The 20834-nt window shown below is 42.0% G+C and overlaps 1 protein-coding gene across 3 annotated transcripts in view; it reads right to left on the reverse strand.

Annotated features, from left to right (window-relative positions):
* Positions 1 to 20834, reverse strand: part of RGS7 (regulator of G protein signaling 7) — a 523389-nt gene that overhangs the window by 267631 nt on the left and 234924 nt on the right. For all 3 annotated transcript variants that reach the window (XM_047705283.1, XM_047705281.1, XM_047705282.1), the window contains exon 3: positions 12960 to 13056. In XM_047705283.1, coding sequence (XP_047561239.1) covers positions 12960 to 13056 — 97 coding nt within the window. The remainder of the gene's footprint in view (positions 1 to 12959; positions 13057 to 20834) is intronic.

Consider the following 20834-nt stretch of genomic DNA (forward strand, 5'->3'; position numbering starts at 1 on the left):
AACATCAACATCCCCCCCCCAAAAAAAATAGGCTAAATAGCTCTTCTTTTTTTGTTATTATCTCTTGGGCATGTACTATGCCTAGTTACCTAACCCTTTTCAAACTATTTTTAACACAGGACCAATAACAAGTTCTACCTTGTAATTACTGAGGCCATACAAATTCTTCATATCTTTCATGTAAAAGCTGCCTTTTAAGGGGCGCCCTTGTACTGACTCTTTTCAAACTCTGCAATTGACTTTGAGGTTGGATTAATGGCATAAAATGGTCCAAACTCTGAGAAGCTGATACTCATTTGGTTTTGAATGTGGGTAGCACAGTTTTCATCTTCTGTCCAATTTCCTCCCCATTTCTTTATGTTAAGCACCTTAATCAAAACTGTATCTGGTCTCCTTCATCAAAGGAGCACAGTGGAGCAGTGAATTTAGGAGACCAGACTATTGGTGGCCCTCTGGTCCTTGCATGGGTCTCAACTGTAATACTGAGCCTGTCTTCCTAAAGATTGATTTTGTGTTACTTCTTAAAACGGTATTACTTTCTATGTGGCTAAAGCTTATTGGTATTGATAATTTTCATTCCTGGTGATAATGATATGATAATTCACATATCCTGGCATTCTCATCTTTGAATTTCTTTTTTGGCTCAAATTTTCACTTTTTAGTACAATTTGGCATCATCTGTAAATCTGAAGAATCTAGATGCCTATAAAGATAACATTTAAATGCTAAGATAAAATTCAGCACCAGCTGGGATTCTCCAGACCTCCAGAACATTGTTTGTTCATGACCATATTATGTTTTCTTCCTTTTCTATTATCCCTTAACCAGGCCAAAATAGTCCCAACATTGCCATGCATAGTCTCTCTCTCTCTTTTTTGGTAGAAATGTAGTGATAATTTTTGGAAACTCTAAATAAAGTATACCAATTGCTCTTTCATGACATCTTAAAAAAAGTTACAATATCAGTGAGGCTCAATATTTCCTGGTAGAATCTTGGTAACATGTTTGCCCATTCAGTCTATACTTAACTAGGAATCCTGTCAGATTCCTAGGGAGGGATAGGAGAACTAGAGGTGCTCTCTCTAGGGTGCTCCTTAAGAATAGAAATCCAGTATCCTATAGGCACAGGGGTATTGTCCAGTAAATTACTCATTTTGGCCCACTGCTAATGATTTACTCTTGAGGTCTCTTCAGAATCTTAAGTAAAGAAATCCCTCTCCAGAGATGTATTTTCATGCTGTTGGTCATACAGCAATAAAATGTTAGAAAGAGGTTCTCATCTAGGGAGGACATCATAGGGAAAAGCTATGGTATTCTGAGTAAAAGATAAGGCAACAGAACTATTCTAGACAACCACCATGGCTGGCAGTCAGAGAGAAGTCTTCTGTGTGGACTCTGACACACTTTTATATTCGGACAGAGTTTTCCTACCCTGGAATGGAGTTTTTTGGAGGACAAACTCAACTCCAATCACAATAATATTCACTTAAAATATAAAATAGCAAAATCAGATGTTCAGAAGACCCTACAGGGAAGCAGGGAACCACTATCTTCCCATTACCTGGAAAGAGAAACAGGTCCTGGTCCTAGTCGATACATCTACCCAAAAAGCTCAAGCCAAAATCAAAGCATCTGGATATTCCTCAATTTGTAATGTTTCTTCTAGCATTCTGGTGAAAATAAGTAAAAGCTTGCCTTTCATGTTGGTCATATTAAATTGGTCAACCCATATTATAAAAGAAATCATTTCTCTACAAATACAGCAAGAGCCCAATAAATGTCTAACCACATCACTTCCCAGTAGTACGGAGTTTCCAGAAAAATAAGTATCTAGAACCTATGCCAGAGAGTCCAAGCAGCTGGGATTATATTCTTTACTATGTCTAATCACGTCTGGGTGCTATTTTACAATAAGGAAAGAGTGACAGCCAAGAGGGGGTGAAGAATCTCTCACGGCAAAGATCATTTAAATGCCTGATGATGTGACAGCCCGGCCTCTCCTCTTGTTCCCCAGCTTGGCTGACTACGGAGTTACAATGTGCCAGAGACTTCGTCACTTGATCAGAGAGGTGAGGTGAGAAGATGACAAAGCAAGGATAGGCTTCTTGCAAACGTTCATGTTCAGATTTGCGGATCTGGTTAACATTTCTTGTTTTCTCCAAGCACTTGTTGCTGTGGTTGTGGTTGTTGTTTTCAGAACTCAACTTTAAGAACTGCCAATATTTTTAGGGTACATTTTTCTTTTTTATTTACCGTGCATAAATTTCCCCTCTGCATTCTCCACTTTTATTTGGGGTATCATAAAGACAAGGTATGGCAAGTATAATTTCTGCCAACATACTTTAGAATTATTTTCAAAATCAATCTCTTTCTGAATTTCTGTATATCCCGTGATAGACATTCCAATGGTAGATTAAAAAAGTAAATGTAAATTTCACAGTAAGCAGTCAGTTTCAGAAAGGAGCACCTTAGACATTTAGAAGTGTCTTAGAATTACCTCACTGGCCTTACGGGCTCCGCAGAAAAGTATCCGAGATGACTCATCCTTCCTGTCTTTAAATTGACTCTAAATAGAAACAGGGTTGGGTTAAGTCATATAAGCCATTTTGAAAGTTTCTCTTGAAAACATTTCAATGCAAAATACGTACTTACTAAAACTTGCATTGGGCTAGTGCATATATGATCAAGCTTGCTCTTTTCTCTTCTTACCTCTGCAACTATCCACAGGGGAAGTTTAAACCTGCCTCCATGGGCCTCCATGACACTAGCAAATATGCATACGACCCTTAGAGAAATAAAGGAAAAGAGGCAGGACATATTTTAACTATTACATTTAAAGGCAACTTGATCTTTTTCATTTATTCATTTATTTTAGAGAGAGCATGGACAACTAGGGTGGGAGGATGCGGGGGAAAAAGAGGAAGAGAGAGAATCTGAAACAGACTCCATGCTGAGTACAGAGCCCAACACGGGGCTTGATCTCACCACCCTGAGATCATGACCTGAGCCAAAACCAAGAGTCAGATGCTCAGCTGACAGAGCCACCCAGAAGCCCCAAAGGCAATCTGATGTTTAAGCACACATATACTGCCCGCTTTTCATATAGATGACTAAGGCATCACAGAGAACTGTGTACATTATTAGATAATCAAATTAATAATAAAAAATAAGTGGTTCCACATCCAGTGATTATAAAATATCACAGTTTCTATTTCTATGCAATTGGAGTGACTCAACATGTCACTTCCGTTGATATCAACCATGTCGAGAGGAAGAGTAGGACAGAGACGGGGAAAAACAAAAAATGGTCAGAATGAACTCCAGAGAATTAAAATACTTTTCTGAGCCTTAGGCTTGAGACTGACAGAATATTATTCAGTCTTGGAAAAGAAGGAAATCTTGACTTTTTGTGACAACAGGCATGAACCTGGAGAACATTATGCTAAGTGAAATAAGCCAGACACAAAAGAACAGATACGGGACATCATGAATGTGAGGAGTCTAACCTGGCGAAACCAGACGCAGAGAGTAGAACAGAGCTTGTCAGAGACTGGGGAAAGGGGGAAGTGGAGAGGTACTCATCAAAGGGTACAAAGTTTCAGTTACGTAAGATGAATAAATCCTGGAGATCACAGTTCCTAAACACAACAATACTGGGTACTTCAAAATCTGGTAAGAGGGTAGCTCTCATGTTAAATGTTCTCATCACCCCCCCCCCCCAAATAAATAAATTAAAAGGACAGGAGAAAACTTTGGGAGGTGATGGATATGCTATGGCACAGATACTGCTGATTTTCACTGGTTTACACTTATCTCCAAAGTCATCAAGTTGTCTACATTGAATATGTACAGCTTTCCAATGTTACTAATACCCACATACATAAAGCAGCTTAAAATGCAAAAAAGACCTGAGGTCAGCCAAAGCCACACAACATAAGGACTATTAGACAACTTTTCTGACCGCAAACTTAGGTCTTGCCAATAGGTGGTAAGTCATTTATACGAGAGCACGTTAAAAGTGACCGATTCAGATGAGGGATGGAATTAAGTGGCAAAAGAAGGATAGCAACGAGATTCAACCCCATAATTATCAACATGCTTGTGACGGAGAACCTTCTCAAGCTAATAAAAGACAAAAGATAGAAATACACAAAATGTCGAAATGGCTGAGCAGAACTCCCTCTAATTTCTACCATTTTCTCCTCCATATATAGTGCTTGATGATTTAGAATAGGCAGCAACCTTTTTGGCTTCTAAGAATTTGTTCAGTAAGTTCAATCTTCAAATATGTTAAATAACCTGATTTAATGGGAATTTTTTATTTGATAGCTGCCAACAGGCAGTCCTGCAGACTTTTCTGATCTCAGTGGACTGCTTCACGGGCATGGTCCAATTCAGGTTTAATGAAAACCTACACCACTTACAAAAAATTAAGAAGAGAATTCTGGTTTAGTTCTTGCTACAGAAAATAACGTTGGAAACCCAGTAATTTCACAGTCAACTGATTGAAGGAAATGGACTCATCGAATAGGCAAAGGCTTATTTATTTCATCACGATCTAGAATAATTGAAATCTAGAGGGTGGTGGGTATTTCTAGAGATATTACCTGAGGTTTGGCCAAGTGTTGGTTTTAAGCTTATCTATCATAAACACAGCGATGGCCTCATCCCACAATCTTCCATAGTGCACAGAGCATGACCCATTTGGAATAAAGCAGACTGATGGGAGAGTTTAGATTTCACGTGCTGATTGATTCTCAAAGAAAACCACTGGAGTCTTTATCCCTTAGAGTCAGATCTCCAGACATAGAATAGTGTGATGTCCAGTCACTTAAACGAGGACTTTAGGGTTCACCTTGAACCCATCTCCCTTGCTGCCCCAAGTGAACTGAGGGAACAATCCTGCAGGCCAGGACTCAAAGAGCAAGCATATATGAGCCACATATTCTGTGCAGCCCTAAGTGCTTCTGCTCCACAGAGATGCTCCACATCTCTGGTCCCCTGATTTTCTCCTTCCACGCAAAACTCCAGAAGAGATCTCATCTATTCTGCTTCTCACCAACAATCCACCCAGACTAGATCTTATCTACTCGTTGTATTACTAAATACTCATGAATTCCAGATACAGATATATATTCAATAGCTGGACATTTCACGGGGTTGTTCTGTGAGGATCTGAAACTCAAGGTGTTCAAAACTTACCATCACTTCTCCATCATCTCCACGAAAATAGAGAGAAAGAGAATTCCTGTGTTTTCCAGTTCATGTGTAGAAGGTATTATTGTGCATTCATTGTCAGGTCATAAATATGGGTGTCTTTGTGGGCAGTGGCTTCTTGATTAACCAATCTATCTGGCCTCTCACTAATCCCTCCCCCTCACCAGCCCCCATCTTGAATCCTGGTACTGAACTAATGAAGTCCCTTCTAAGCCCTCACAATTTCTTATACATCTGATTTTTTTTTTTTTTTTCAATTCCACTGGCCTGGTAGGTCAGGTTATCGTAATCTTTGCCCCAGACCGCAGCCCCAACTCCCACCCTTGTCTCCCTTCTCTACAAACAGACATTTACTCCCTACATTTTCCCCAGAGAAACCACCATGAAAAAAATTTGGTGATCCCATTTCCCTGCTTAAAAATCACCAAATGCCCCTGACTTGTTACAGGATAAAAGTCGGATCCCTCAAGATTCTTACTACTGCTTTCAGTTCTGACTTCCCCTCTAGACCCCACATGCCTCACCCTGGGTCAAGGTCACTGCAAGTTCTCTGAGCTCACACGACCCTTTCACACCTTGAATTTCTGAACAACTGCTCCCCTTTGGTCTGGCTAACTCTGATTCATCCTTCACAATGAATCTCAGATGTCATCTTCTCCAAGAAATGCCTCTGACCACAAGAGCCCGGGTTAGACTTCACACACTCCTCAGCACTCAGGGTGTATCCTGTCACAAAAATTATTTCACCTTGTTGTCTCCTCACTGGAGAGTGGCCTCCTCAAGGGCAGAAACAATGTCTTAGTCTCCATATCTCCAGGCCTGGCAAAATGTCCACAACACAAGAGGCTCCTGAGGCCTGTGTAATACGTTATTAACGAATAGAAATCTAGAGACCCACCTCAAAACACCATGGAATTCATGTCCAGGTTCTTGTTCTTGTGATTTATGTTATAAATCAAGATAATATCATTAGACTCCAGAGACAAAATTTTACACAACTGAGAGGCCAAAAACGCTAAGAAATTTCTTTTTAAAAAATCCAAATAATCCTCATGTGTTGATGAAGCCACACAATAGTGTAACTCCCTTCACAATCCATATGAATGCAAATATTTCCTCTAAAATTATAATTATTAGTTACCCACTTAACAAATATTTAATGAACATCTCCTGTGTTAGATGTTCTCGGTTTATTAGACTCTAAAACTCTATAAGTGTCCATTATTGTGAATCAATAAAAAATCTACATGTAAATAATATTTGATAGTATTATAATGTATTTTCCAGAAATAAAGCACCAAAAAAAAAGCCCTATTTCAACATCTTGATCTTAAGCACCTGAAAAACTACGTTGTCAGTTTTAAATCATTCAGATATGCATGTAGCCACGGCAAATGGTATAGTAGTAAATACTATCAAAGATGGACCAAATGGCATGAAAAATGTAAAATTAATCATTTCCTCTTATTCACAGGCTTGTGCTCCATCTGGATTTGGATCTATATTCTGCTTCCATTCCGAGTTGAAATACAAAGGATTTGTGGCTGATGTGAGTGAGTAAGTTTGCCTTACCGAAGATTTTCAGGCAAGAGATGAATAAACACTGTAAGTTACAGGATATGAATTCTAGGACAATAGTTACTCACGAGAATAAGGCTTATGAGATTCATTCGGAGAAAATCCTCAGCAAAATCTACAAATATTGTATTTTTAGCTTCATAGTTATTTTTCCAATTTGAAGACACAATTGTATAAAAATTGCATGAGCACTTTTGAGCTTCTTTTGCAATAATATTTGAGCTTCATCTTTCAAATTGTGATGGAGAGCTTCAGGTCAAAGGCAAGATGGAGCCCCAGCTAAATGGTGAGGATTCTGGGCAGAACAACTCCTAAATATACAGACGCTTCTCGGATGCTTCTGGATTCTTATCTACCTTCAAAACATGACTCGAAGCAATTTACAGTATTAATCCCTCCCATTCCTTCTGTTTCACACACACAAATAGAACCCAGATGAAAACAACAACAGTGATCTTTTATCTTTTGTCTTTTACAGACAAAAAAAAATTCAAAGAAAAAAGAAAGTCATACATCATTGAGGAGTGAGGTGAAAAATACCAATAAAATGTTCAACTTAGCAAATGAGCTTCCTAGAAACTAGAGGAAACAGGAAAAGGAAAATATGAGTTACACATTTCTTACTGTTTTAAAAAATGGAAAAAGTCAAGTTTATCTTCTAAGACAAAATTTTCTTAGTATTTATCACTTAACAAATATATGGAACCTATGGGTCCTCTCCTAAGCAACTTAATGAATTTGAAGTAAATGCCCTTGATTTATATTTTGCAAAAGTTAACAAAGTAGTATGTAAATAATCATTTCTCTGCCTACTCTAAAGGCTTCTTCATCATTATACCCAAACCTCATAAAGATATTTCTTTTGGCAATTAAGGACATGTAATTAGGGTTCTTGGTTGAAGATCCAATTACAAAGTGAAGGCATTTAAGCAGTTTTGCTCCCACAACTGACTTTTTTTCCCCCAATTTTAAAGATTCCATTTATTTATTTGACAGAGACACAGTGAGAGGGAACACAGTAGGAGGAGTGGGAGAGGGAGAAGCAGGCTTCCCTCAGAGCAGGGAGCCCGATGTGGGGCTCGATCCCACGACCCTGGGACCATGACCCGAGCCAAAGACAGATGGTTAACGACTGAGCCACCCAGGCGCCACCCCCACAACTGACTTTTTTAACCGTTGTGAACTCACCTGAGCTGATTGTACTTGGTTGAACCTTGAACACCAACACATACGCAATGTGTCTATTTCCCGCTAATATTAGAACATTAGCCCGCAAAACCCGGTAGCGTAGATAAAGCAGTGAAATAAAAATCCTTAAGAAAAATAGTTATCGGGTCTCCAAGACTAGAAGACGCCAATCCCATCTGTACCTCTATTTTCAGCTTGGAAATACTGATTGCCTGGATGCGTTTCAGCCCTAGATACCTGCAGGGAGGGCTCGGAAACTTGCATTCCTAAGAACCTCCCCACGGAATCTGCTCCAGATGCAGGAAAAGTCCGAAACAGAAAAGGGAAGTGAAGAACTGAGCAAAATTACAGGTAGAGGTTTTACAGGGCGGTGTGTGTGTGTGTGTGTGTGTGTGTGTGTGTGTGTGTGCTGGGGTGGGGGAGGGGCTGTCCAGTCCCACCGGAAGCGTGTGAGGTCCCAGCACTGTGTCCCAGAAGGCTGGGACAAGGGCTGCAAAGCCATCGGACACCCAGGACTTTCTGCTTCCTCTCCTCCTCTTCTCTCCTCCTGTGGTCCACTGCTCTCAAGCGTCAGACAGGTCCCCTTCGCTTCTCTCCGCACCGGCCCATTATGCAGTCCCCAACTTTACGTGATCTCAGTGCCAGACACGCACACACGGGGCTGAAGTTTGGGAGACGCAACAGAAAGAATCCCGGGAAAGAGAACTGATTGGCCAGGCTCTGGTCGGCCTTTACCCCTGAGCTCACCCCCTAAACGGGACCGGTCCGGCCGCACACCACCATCAGAACCGCCTGAGCTACTCCCGCGGGTGAGAAAACAACCTGGGGGAGAGACAGTATGATTGCTCACCCAAAGCTATCTCCTACCCCACAGTTCAAGGATTAGCATGGGGGATTCATTCAAAGACTTTCCTCCTGATCTTGGCCCTACAGAAACCAGGAGGCCAAAATTAAAAGTTCTAAGACTTAAATAATTAAAAAAAAAAAAAAAAGGCTTGGATGTTTAGTTGGAGGAAATGCGTTTATCAGGATGGGATAAAGAAATGAAAACCCAAAAGCCCAAATCACATCTATATTATCTGTGTCATAAGATTCTTTGATGGGATCTCCGATGCCGTGAGAGGGTAGGATGGCATGATCACTTTCTCATCATAGCTGTTCTCACCAGAGGCAGGTGGGGGCCTTCCTTGGCCACCGTGACATATACGTCATACACAGGTGCTGCCACGTGTCGCTGGACAGTGCCCATCCCTCCACAACCTGAGATGCTGAGCAGGTTCTTGGGTGGGGAGTAAAGGAACCAGATTCTTCTTTCAAATCCCTTCTCCTTCCCCCAAGCAAAACAAACACAAGAGAAAAAAAACAAAAACAGGGGTGCCTGGGTGGCTCAGTGGGTTAAAGCCTCTGCCTAGGGCTCAGGTCGTGATTCCAGGGTCCTGGGAACGAGCCCCGCATCGGGCTCTCTGCTCAGCAAGGAACCTGCTTCCCCCTCTCTCTCTGTCTGCCTCTCTGCCTACTTGTGATCTCTCTCTGTCAAATAAATAAATAAAATCTTTAAAAAAAAAAACAAAAACAAAACAAAAACAAAAACATTTAATGGGCTGGGATAGGCTTGACTGAGGTCAGATTGTAGAAAAGAAAAAAAAAAGAAAAAAATGAATAATAATAATCAGGGCCTGTGAAAGCCCTAGAAAGATCCACACAAGCAAGTTGCCCACTGCACCCAGTGCCCTGGGTAAAACACAGGTGTTGACCTGGAGCCCCGGCCAGCCCTGGGACCCCACTCTTTCGTGCCAGTGTTAAAACTGAGGTTCTGATGTGGTGGGTTTGGGTGGGCTCACCTATTACGTTTCTAAGTAAATTTCCAGATGAGGCTGGCGCTACTGGTCCCTGGGCCATGTTTTGAGCATCAAGGCTTTAGGGAGCTTCAGTGGGAAACCTGAGAGAACCGGATTCACAGTACCAGAGACGCCCACCACCCTCCTCTCACACATGACGTCACTCATTCACCACAATCGGTTTCCGGTTCTGCTAAGGGCCGGGACGTCGGCAGATGCGCTACTTCTCTAGGAGCTCTGCGGTAGACCGTGAGGCACGCCTGGAGGGAGGAGGGAGAGGCGGGCAGGCGGGAGAGCAAGCAGCACGTGGCGAGTGGAACCACCAAAGGACACGGGGATTCATCCCTCATCCCTGTAAGAAGTATCTGGGGAGGAAAATTATCACCAAAGACTAAAATCTGCTAGTGAAGTAGACAGGGCTTCAGACCGTTATAATGCGGGGCTATCGCGACAAAGAGGTTGGTAAATACTAGATGTTAATACTAGTATGTCAGTTAAATCTGCAGCAAAACAGATCATCAAACCGGGAGGCAGAGCTCAGGAAAAGTCTCTAGGAAACACAGAATGGTAAGTAGAAACTCACTACCTTAATATGAAAATGTCATTGATACTGTCCTTACATAAGAACCACCTTGTTTCATGCCAATGAACGTTAAAACAAGCCTCCTGGTTCCTTCTCGATTGATATGTCCCATCTTACTTTTTTTTTTTTTTAAAGATTTTATTTATTTATCTGACAGACAGAGATCACAAGCAGGCAGAGAGGCAGGCAGAGAGACAGGAGGAAGCAGGCTCCCTGCTGAGCAGAGAGCCCGATGCAGGACTCGATCCCAGGACTCCGAGATCATGACCTGAGCCGAAGGCAGCGGCTTAACCCACTGAGCCACCCAGGCGCCCCCCCATCTTACTTTTTAATTAAGATCTTAATTCTGTCAGCTGAACGTTCTTCCAGGAGGATGCTACATCGGAGCCCTATGAAATTTTACGGAACCGGAGGGAAATGGCACAATTGAGGTATTTATTGCTCCTTGAAGAACTCAACCAAAAATTTTAGATTCACCATGAAAACAGGTAACTCGAACCTGCAGCCCCGCTTCATCTGAGGAGCTAAACTGTTCTTGTGCGGCCGTTTGTGCCTACGGATCTCGTCCTCAAACACTGCTGAACTGCCGCGCCCTCACACAGGCCATGCACAGGGGACCTGGCCATAGTTCCCGGGGCAGAGGGCTGGGTGACTCACAGCTCTCACCTGCCGGATTCTGACTGTATTTTGGCACGCAACCTCTGCACGAGGGAATCGCAGGAGGCCACTCTTCTCACTGGTCATCAAAATATGAGTGATGTTCATGTTTGGGTTTAGGTACAAGGTTAACTCTTTGTCGCTGACTCCAAGATGCTTTTACAATCTTCTAGGGAATACAGGACAGGACACAAAAGTATAAGCCAAAGTAGAGCATAATAACTGCTATGAGTGAAGCAAATAACAAGGTTTTGTTTTTTGTTTTTTGTTTTTGAGAGCACAGAGAAGGAAGGCTCAGGATGATTTTCTTCAAAGAGCTCTCTGAACTAGCTTCTAAAGAATGGACAGAATTTCATCTTGAAATGACCCAGAAGTCAGGAAGTGAGTCAGTGAGAAGGCATAAGGCCCAGGACACGAGATGACACAGGCCATCATCAGAGGAGAGCAAGAAACTGGAACAAAGTGGGCATGAAAGGCAGTGGCAGGAAAAAGAGGGTGTATTTTGTGAGACTGCATGTCTCATCTGGTCCCTGTTCTCTCTCCCATTCATCAAAGAGCAACGCAGCCCCCAAACCCCAACAACAGGGCCTGCCTGTTTGTATTCTGGTCCCATTACCCTCTCACCGAGGTTGAGGGCCTGCTGACCATCATTCTTCTTTCAACTCTTGTTCATGAGGAAGCACAATGGAACCCTTGCTCAGGAACCCCACGGAACCTTTGCTCAGGAACCCCACAGAACCCTTGCTCAGGAACCCCACCAAGCAAATCCTCCACGGGCTCAGCCCAGCGTCCTTCCCCTGATGACTCTCCGTGAAGGCTCTGGTCTGTGTGATTCTTCTGCTTCTCTGTGCCATGCTAGCCCAGGCCCAGCACGCCTCAGTCCCACAGCTTGAGCATCCCCCGTGTCCTGGAGTTGGAGCACAGATTTCTAACTTGCCACCACCATTTCCTCCAGTCACTTCCAATCAAACTGCGGGGATTCCCTATTTCTGCTAAGGACTCCTTAGTCTCACAGTAACCCAATTAAAAAACAAAACCAAACCCCACTGGGTTATGTCCTCTCATAGCCTAAATGCCAGTTATTTAACAGACGCTCCTGTTTTCCCCTCTATCCCTTCACTCCCTAGATAGCAGAATGTTGGCACCCAAACTCTTCCTACACAGGCCTTGGAGATCATGGTGACAACAGCCCTCACTGAACGCCATTTTGCCCCAAGCACCTTTATCATAATGTGCTTTGTGAGAGCGGGAAGACTCTCCATACATCAGAATTAGATTCTTGGGTTGACTTTCAAAGACCCTCATCGTCCGACTGCAGACCGTCTGTTCCAGCCTCTCCGCACATTTCTCTCTCTACACATCCTCACCCTGGTCACCCCGATCTACAGCCACAGCTGGAGGTCTTGAAGCTGACAGGACTGCTCACTCACTAAACTCAGCTCACCCATCACAGCTGTTCAGGATCCCTCCCTGAGTGATGGTTTTCATCTTCTTAGAGCTTAAACATATGACCCTAAGATCAAGACCTGAGCTGAGACCCTGAGTTGGATGCTTAACCCGCTGAGCCACCCATGCATCCCTCGTCCTCCTCATTTTATACATAATCTACACCATGTTGCTTTGTACATCTTTAAGATCATGTTCTGTTATTTCCCATTTGCTCATCACATCGGTGCCACTGACCCAGAGTGAAGTAAGGTCATGATTTTCGCTTTTTTGTTTTGTTTTACTATCACTCCAAGGACCTCACATGATATGGAACACGGCATGGGTATTTCCTAAGAGTTACTGGACAAATGAGTCAGAGGGTTTCTACACTGAGTGGCGAGAATTGATTTTCAACAGTTATGCCGAAGGTACTAGAGACAAAAAGCGTTCTGTGCTGAATGCACACTTACCAGAGAAGACGCTAGGTATCTTGGAAAGAAAGCTTTTGACGGTACGAATGGGAATTCCATTTTTTTCATCTTGCATGCGTGCTATGACGTCTTCCATCTAAATAACAATAATAAAATAATTAAAGCCTTTTAAAAGTTGAACTTTTTCAGAGAAATCAGTTCTCATAACAACATTAATACCAGCCTTGCCCAACTAAGTGTAATGCCATATCCTTGCCTTTCTACGCTTTGTCACGTTGATATTTTTAGTTTGGTTAAAAGATGATGGAGAAAACAGTAAGAAAGGTGACCATTTCAAGGTCCAAATAAGCTACTAAAAGGAATTCTGTGCTTTGAATATTACCTCTCTCCTAGTTTCACATTCTTTGGGTATAAAGGTTGAGATAAAAGGGTGTTTATTTTTGAAGCTGTCAGAAACCACTGTCACAGCGAGATTCTCACTTCATTAATGTTATCTCTGTGGAACTCAGTGCAAAACAAAATAGAAGCCTGAAAAGTGTCCGTATGGATTTCCTCCTCCAGAAAGAGAGTTTCTGTAATTTGGTTCAATGTGAATTTCTTTAACCTGCCCATAAATGCAAGGCTGATTGGCCAGAAACTGCTGCTTCTCCCGCCTGGGCATTTACGGAAGTGTGACACGAAACACACACACACACACACACACACTCACACTCATGACAAAATGAATGTTAACACTCTTTCTGATCATTTCATGAATTCCGCTGTATCTGGTTATTTCCCATTAGTACACTCTCTTTTGCTTTTGAAAACTTTTCACCATTGTAACAAACTATACAAAGCCTAATGTGGAATTCAGATCTGAATACCATTCATTCTGATCACAATCCCTGTGTGTTTCTATGCTGTGGCACGCGTATGTCCACAAACACACAGAAGTCGTATTATGGAGCTCGACATCCATTCACTCATTTACTCATTCCACAAACAGATCATTTACTCATTCTGGATCACCGACTCCAGACCAGACTTCCCAGTGGGCACGGTGGATATGAAAGTGAGTATAATACAGCTGCTGCTTCAAAACAAGTCACAGTCCATATTGAAAACCATGGTACAATTTGAGTAGGGTTTGTAGTTGACCCAATAATGTTGTACCAATATGAATAATCTGTTTTTGGTAATTTTGCTAGGATTCTAGAAGATGTTTATGTTAGGGGAAGCTGTGTGAAGGGCATCTGGGAATTCTACAACTATTTTTGTATCTTTTCTGTAAGTTTAAAATTATCCCCCCAAAACGTTAACAAAATCACAGTCTAAACTTTGTATCGGTAAACTACCAAATTCCTATCAACACGGCTTCAGAATGTCTTTCAACGAAGAAATCTTACTTGCCTGGATAAGTATTTTTAGGTGTATTAACATGAGAAATGGTTCACCAGAGACTGGAGATGTGGGGAGAATGAGTTCCTGAATCAGGTCCGCATGGGACTCTGCTCCTCTTGTGACCACCGTGTTCACCTGGTTTGAGCAAGGTGAGTGACCTAAGGCCACTTCCTCACCTTTAAATGGTGACACCAATATTACAGGCAACTCCTTCAGTGTGTGTAGGGTAGGGTTGGGGCTGGGTGGGGGGTAAAGTATTTTAAGGTTAAATGATACAACATATATAAAGCACCGTACGTAGATGATAAACCTTGGACTTCAAATGTCTACAACCTGCCCCCCCCATTGCTTAGGGATGTTTATTCCCCATTCCTCACGTTTTTGGGGTTTTGTTTTTTATTTTATTTTTTTTTGTATTTTATTTTGTATTCATATTTTGTATTTTATATTATTTCTGTATTTATTTTATTTATTATTTTTTTATGTAGAGGGAGGACCACTGTCTCACTCCCCTGCCTCTTCCTGTGCCTCACACCTGCCATTCCAGGGAAATTGGGCCGACTTGCCAGGTGGAAGGGTTGGGAATGAGAAACTGGTACGGGCCCATCCCCCTTCAGTGGGGAAGCCCACATGCCCCTCTGCTGGTGGGAAAGGCCTGCCCTCGTGAGGGAGTACGAGGGATCAGGATTGAGTTTGGGGATTAGAGTTTTATGTCTGTGCAAACATTCTTCAAAAATAGCTTGATCATCAGAGCAATGCAGGTGATACTCTGACCCTTCTTGCCTTATGCTTTGATTGTGATTCTCAACTGGTTGGTAATTCAGAAAAAGGAAGGTTTTTGTTGTTGTTGTTTTTGTTGTTTTGGGTTTTTGTTTGTTTGTTTTGTTTTTTGTTTTTCCTGGCCCTCCAAGGAGCCCAGTAGTAGCTAGATCTTTTCATGCAATAAATACATCTTGTCTAAGTACGGAAACACGAAAATAGTCATACTTTTCTGTTTGTTTTGTTACTGTTTGCCTTTCATTCACCTGACAGTGTCCAGGAATGAAGAAAAGGTACTTCACCTTGTCTAGTGCCAGCCTGCGGACTCTTGCATTATTCATTTAACAGTTTAAACCAGGTCAGATCAGACAGATGGGGAAACTCCTCTAATGCCCCTTAATACCTCCGCGCCTCAGGATGTGGCAACCATCGCCTGTGATACTGGAACTCAACTGAAGTTCATTGCTAGGAGTAGAGAGAGGTGTTTTCTCTGTAGTCACACCACCTCTCGGTTCATTGGATCACTGGATCCCGAAGGAACAAGATCAAAAATCTGGGAATGGAGAGTGAGCTCTGTGCTTGTACTTGGAAAAGTTTTAATCTTTCTGAGCCATAATTTCCATAACAGAAAAAAAAGTTAAACTCCACGTAAGAAGAGGATTTGTGTCCTAAACTGAAAGCGTGGTCACTGAAATGCAGTCAGGTGTTTTTATCTCTGTTCAGATATCATTTCTCATCATGAACTCTACCGTGGCCTAGAATCAGCTAAAAACAAAACACAAAAGGGAAGACAAAGACAAGAATGACCTGGTTTCTAGAAGCTGAAATCAGTCCCAAAGGCCACATATAAAAACACACCCTTGGGGCACCTCCTGGGACAGTTAAGCATCCAACTCTTGGTTTTGGCTCAGGTCGTGATCTCATGGTCATGGGGATAAGCCCCGGGCTGGGCTCCACGCTCAATGAGGAGTCTGCCCGGGGCTCTTTCTCCCTCTCCTCTGCCCCTCCTGCTTATTCTCTCTCTCTCTCTCTCTCTCTCTCTCAGATAAATAAATCTCTAAAACATATACCTACCTATGTACATACAAACACATCCGTCAAGTTAATGCCGTTTCCTTCCACAGTCAGCCGGGGTCTATTTATGTTTATACTAAGCATGGCTTGAACACACTAGGTCTATCTGCTTTCCCACTACTGGCAAGAGCAAATCGGGTGAGAAAGAGAACGTTAAAAGCAGACAAACTAAAAGAGCAAGCTGGGCAGCAAGAGGGATATGATGTTCTGCAAAGTAACAGCACTAAGTACCAAAATTCTTTGGGACAACTCAAATTTTTTTTTTAAAAGATTATTTATTTATTTATTTATTTGACAGAGAGAGATCACAAGTAGACGGAGAGGCAGGCAGAGAGAGAGAGAGAGAGGGAAGCAGGCTTCTTGCTGAGCAGAGAGCCCGATGTGGGACTCAATCCCAGGACCCTGAGATCATGACCTGAGCTGAAGGCAGCGGCTTAACCCACTGAACCACCCAGGTGCCCATGGGACAACTCAAATTTAAGGCCAAAGGACTCAGATACAGCAAACGTCCCAGTGAAGATACTGATGCGCCCCACATCTATTGACCGATCCATCTGTTATCTGTCATCTTTATCCGTGTGCCATTGAGTTGCAAAGGGTTAGGCTGTTTCCACTCTCTTAGCCCATTTCTAGGTGAGGAAAATTTCAGCTTGGGAGGACAGAACACTGAGCTCTGTCTGGGCATGGCTGGGCACTGAGGCTCTCTCTGAGTCTTACTTTCTTCCCTCTTCCAATAAGAAGTTAGATGCATGTGATTGGTAAGATTTCTTCTAGCTACAAAATTACGTAAGTCTGGAAATAATCATCAGATCTAACTGGTTAGGTCTCCTCACTGAAGTCGAAGAGCCAGTTCCCTATCAGAGACAAAGAGATGAGCCCGTTAAATTGACCAGGACCTTTTAGAGATGGCTGCCCACTGTCAGCACCTTTTAATAGCAATGCAGACAGCAACGTGATTAAGAACACACACTGAGGCCAGTCACACATAAGTCTGAATCCTGGCTGTGCTACCTACAAACTGTACGAACACGTAAGATACTTTAAAACTCTGAGACTCGGTTTTCTCATCTGTAAAATGGAGATGATAGCATTATAAACCTTATCAGGGCTTAGGACTGATGAAACAATGTTAATGAAATGTTGACCCATAATGCTACCATTATCATCAACATATGATGAGAACTTTGTCCTCATCAACATAAGTTTCTTCCCTCATCACTGCACTAGGAAGCCCCAAGTTCTTTTCCTTTCTTTGACAATCCAGCTGGCAAAGACAGCTGTGGTTAAACGCCAAATATTTATTAGAAGTAACCAACTGTCAATCACGAAGTAGACAAGAGATACCCATGGACAAGCTCTCTCTCAGATTTCTTATAGAAGACTGGGTTTGTGTTGTCCCCCAAAAGATAAGGGATTTGATTAGAAGAAATGTCAAGAAGAATATTTTTGCATATAAGCAAGGAATATGTAAACTATGGAAAGATAATAGAGGAAAGGAAGAAATGAGATTGCACTCACTTTTGACAAAGTGAAAATGTCTCTGCTGTCACAGCTTCTTGATGAATTCGCCTCTTGAAGTTTAAAGGGTCGAAAAATTGAATTGAGTTTGAGGACTCTGCAAAAGTCATCTTTTTCTCTATGCACACTGATCCTCTATGTGTGTTAAAGGGTAAAATTATTGTCTCTTGCAAAGCAGTTTTGAGACTATCAAAAGCTGTTCAAAAACTTTTTTATACCTCAATTACAAAATCTTCACATTTAATTATTATCTTATGACTGCCTTTCTCCCTTAGATGTGAACTTCTTGAAAAAAGAAATCTCACCTTACTCATTTTTATTTTGCTAATGTATAAAATGCCTGGCCCATAGGGAAGTTTCAAAAAAAGGGGGGGGGGTGCATTGAATTTTTGTTTATAGCACATGTTAATTTTTCCGAGACACAATGCAACAAGTGCATGTTAAATTGTTTGAGATGCTTGAGATGTTGAGAATAGTTGGGTTGAGTGTGTGTGTGTTTTGTTGTTTACCTTTTATCTAATGCGTGTTGGAAAAAATAGGCTGGGTCAGAAATACTGGGACAGAAGAGCTCAGTGGACAATAAACTAGAACATTATCACTTCTGTTCCATTTCATGCAGGGATTCTTCAGCTGGTTTATGAGAGGAATTTCTTCCTTCAAAACAGGAGGGAAAATCAGAGCCTGTTTGTGAGGCTGTCTTCCTGCTCACGGATGTGAGATTCAAGTTCACTGTCGTGCATAAGCTCCTGAGATAAAAGGCGCCGTTGAACTCCAGCACACGGCTCTTTTTCCGGGAATTCATAATTAGCCTTTCCTTTGGAAGAGTTTAGATGTCATTCAATGTTTGTGACATATTTCAAATACTGCTCGGGTTAAACAGCGCCCGCCCTCATTCTCGGCGGAATGAAAGAGAAAGTGAATTATGCAGGTACATCTTGGAAGAGCATTACTAATTCAAAAGGGGCTGCCAGACAGGGGACACCCACATACCGACGAAAACAAAAATCTCTGCCTTGAAACCATTCCAGTTTCATAACATTCTAAACAATGATGGGAGTTTAATTAAATTTACTTGTGGTTATGTTTGCCAGAACTTGATCGTAATATCAGGACGACTGATTTCATTAAGCCAGTAGCTTTACTCAGAGACACCCTGACTGTAGGCGACGGAGAGATGAATGAATCAAAAATCTCAAAGGAAGTTTTCTAACTTCTCGTAATCCACCATTAAGAACGGGCATTTGGAAATATAAATGAGAGCCCGAATGGGCATATTGAATGTTTTTTTTTTTCCTATGTGCTCACACTGAAATTACCGAGTGCTGTCATCATTTCACGTGCTGGCTAAAGGATGAGTCGAGTGGTTCTCGGATATCTTAGACAATCAGGTGGTGGCAGCTATTACATAATTTAAACCTGCCTATTCATTCTTTTTCCTTCAAGAAGCCTTGCTAAAGAAGACGATTTGCGTTTCCGAAGTCAGCGGTGACAGAGAGGAAGCAGAGTCAGCTTCTGACGAAGGTTAAATAAGAATAATGAGGTTAAATTTTGCAACCCAACTGTTTTCTGCTACAATAATTCAATTAAAGCTGCTTCTAATTGGGATGATTTTCCCTCACGTTACAGTTGATGGTTGTCAGTATCTCAAATCAGAATTAATTACTTTTTTCCTGTGAAAAAGCAACCATTTTCATGAATAATGAGGACTTAAAAAATATACACATACAATCCAGGTACATGTAAATCTGTCCTAGTTCATCTTGAATGTAGATTTATTTTTTCAAAAGCAGTAACTAATGGGAAAAGGTAGAGATTTTATGCTTTTGTGATTTTACAGAAATAAAGATTTCTTTCTGTCTTTCTTTGGTTGTTGTTGTTGTTTTGTTACTGTTGAAAGAGACCTCCTACATAACAGAGAGTCAAAGACAAAAAGTGATACAGGGAAGAACCATGGAGCAGAGTTCCCATAGTCTTCTGAAATAGGGAGACAGAGATGACCTCGAGCAGGCTCCACACCCAGTAAGAGCCTGGTGGCACCACCGGGCTCCATCTCACAACCCCGAGATCACGATCTCAACAGAAATCAAGAACTGGACACTTAGTAGACGGAGCCATCCAGGTGCCCCGAGAAAGGCTTTTTCTAGTTTATGCATGTTATTTTTCCTTTGCTTTTAAATAAAGCAATTCTCTCATCAATGTCAAGGAATATAACCGCTCTTCTAAATTAATCCATTAAATAAAAACTGTGCTTGTTAGATTCGTTAGGATTATTTGGGTAACGAGTGATTGCGTTCTGACTTAAATCAATGAGTTGTAAGCCTTGTGGAATCCTTTGTGTAACTCAAAGATCAGAATGTGAGTGGGTCTCGGGCAGAGCTGACCTGGAGGATGCTCTCTCTGCCTCCCATCGCCCTCCCTCTTGTGTCTGCCTCACGTCTCTCCACCTACCAGAAGCTTCCCCTAGTTCTCCAATGCACAGAGCAGGAAGCATGGTACCCCTCACTTGTGAGTTTTATAGTTTACAGTCTGGAATCCCGGAGAAATTATTTCTCTCTCTCATTCCCATACCTGAATTTGGGCCCAAACTGTCCTCTATAATATTGGGGGGTTGGCAGATAAAACAATGGCATTCACCAGTTTTACTTAATAGGAAAAACCTACTGAAAGTCAGAGAAATCGAGCTGTAGAGTAGGAAAAAATATATAAGAGAAGACTAGGGCAAAGAGAGAGAGAGACCGACCTCCTGCATACTGAGAGAGAGCCAAAGACAAAAAGTGATGCAGGGAAGAACCATGGGGCAGACAAGCAAATCCACGGAAGTAGTTTTTACAGCTATAAGAGGGAAAGAAGATCCTTGGCCAATTTACATATAATATTTGGCCATGGTATTATTTGCCCATGAGGTCAAAAAATGCAAGAATATTAAGTATCTATGACAGAGTAACTTAAGTTTTCAGAATTTTTTGGTTCCTCTGAGGTGTCAATTAAGTTCCAAAAGAGCCTTAATGACTACTTGCTCCTGGCAGCCAGAGCTCAAGGAGGAGCGCTTCCAGAGCCTGGGAAAGGCTTCCTGAGAAAGGCAAGACTGGGCTGAGCCTAGAGGGTAGCCAGGATTAAGCGAAGGCAAGAGAAGAAGCGCGCAGAACATTCTTGAATCCTGGGTCAGCTGCTTCACCCTGG

The sequence above is a fragment of the Lutra lutra genome, chromosome 15, assembly GCF_902655055.1.
Source record: "Lutra lutra chromosome 15, mLutLut1.2, whole genome shotgun sequence".
NCBI lineage: Eukaryota > Metazoa > Chordata > Mammalia > Carnivora > Mustelidae > Lutra > Lutra lutra.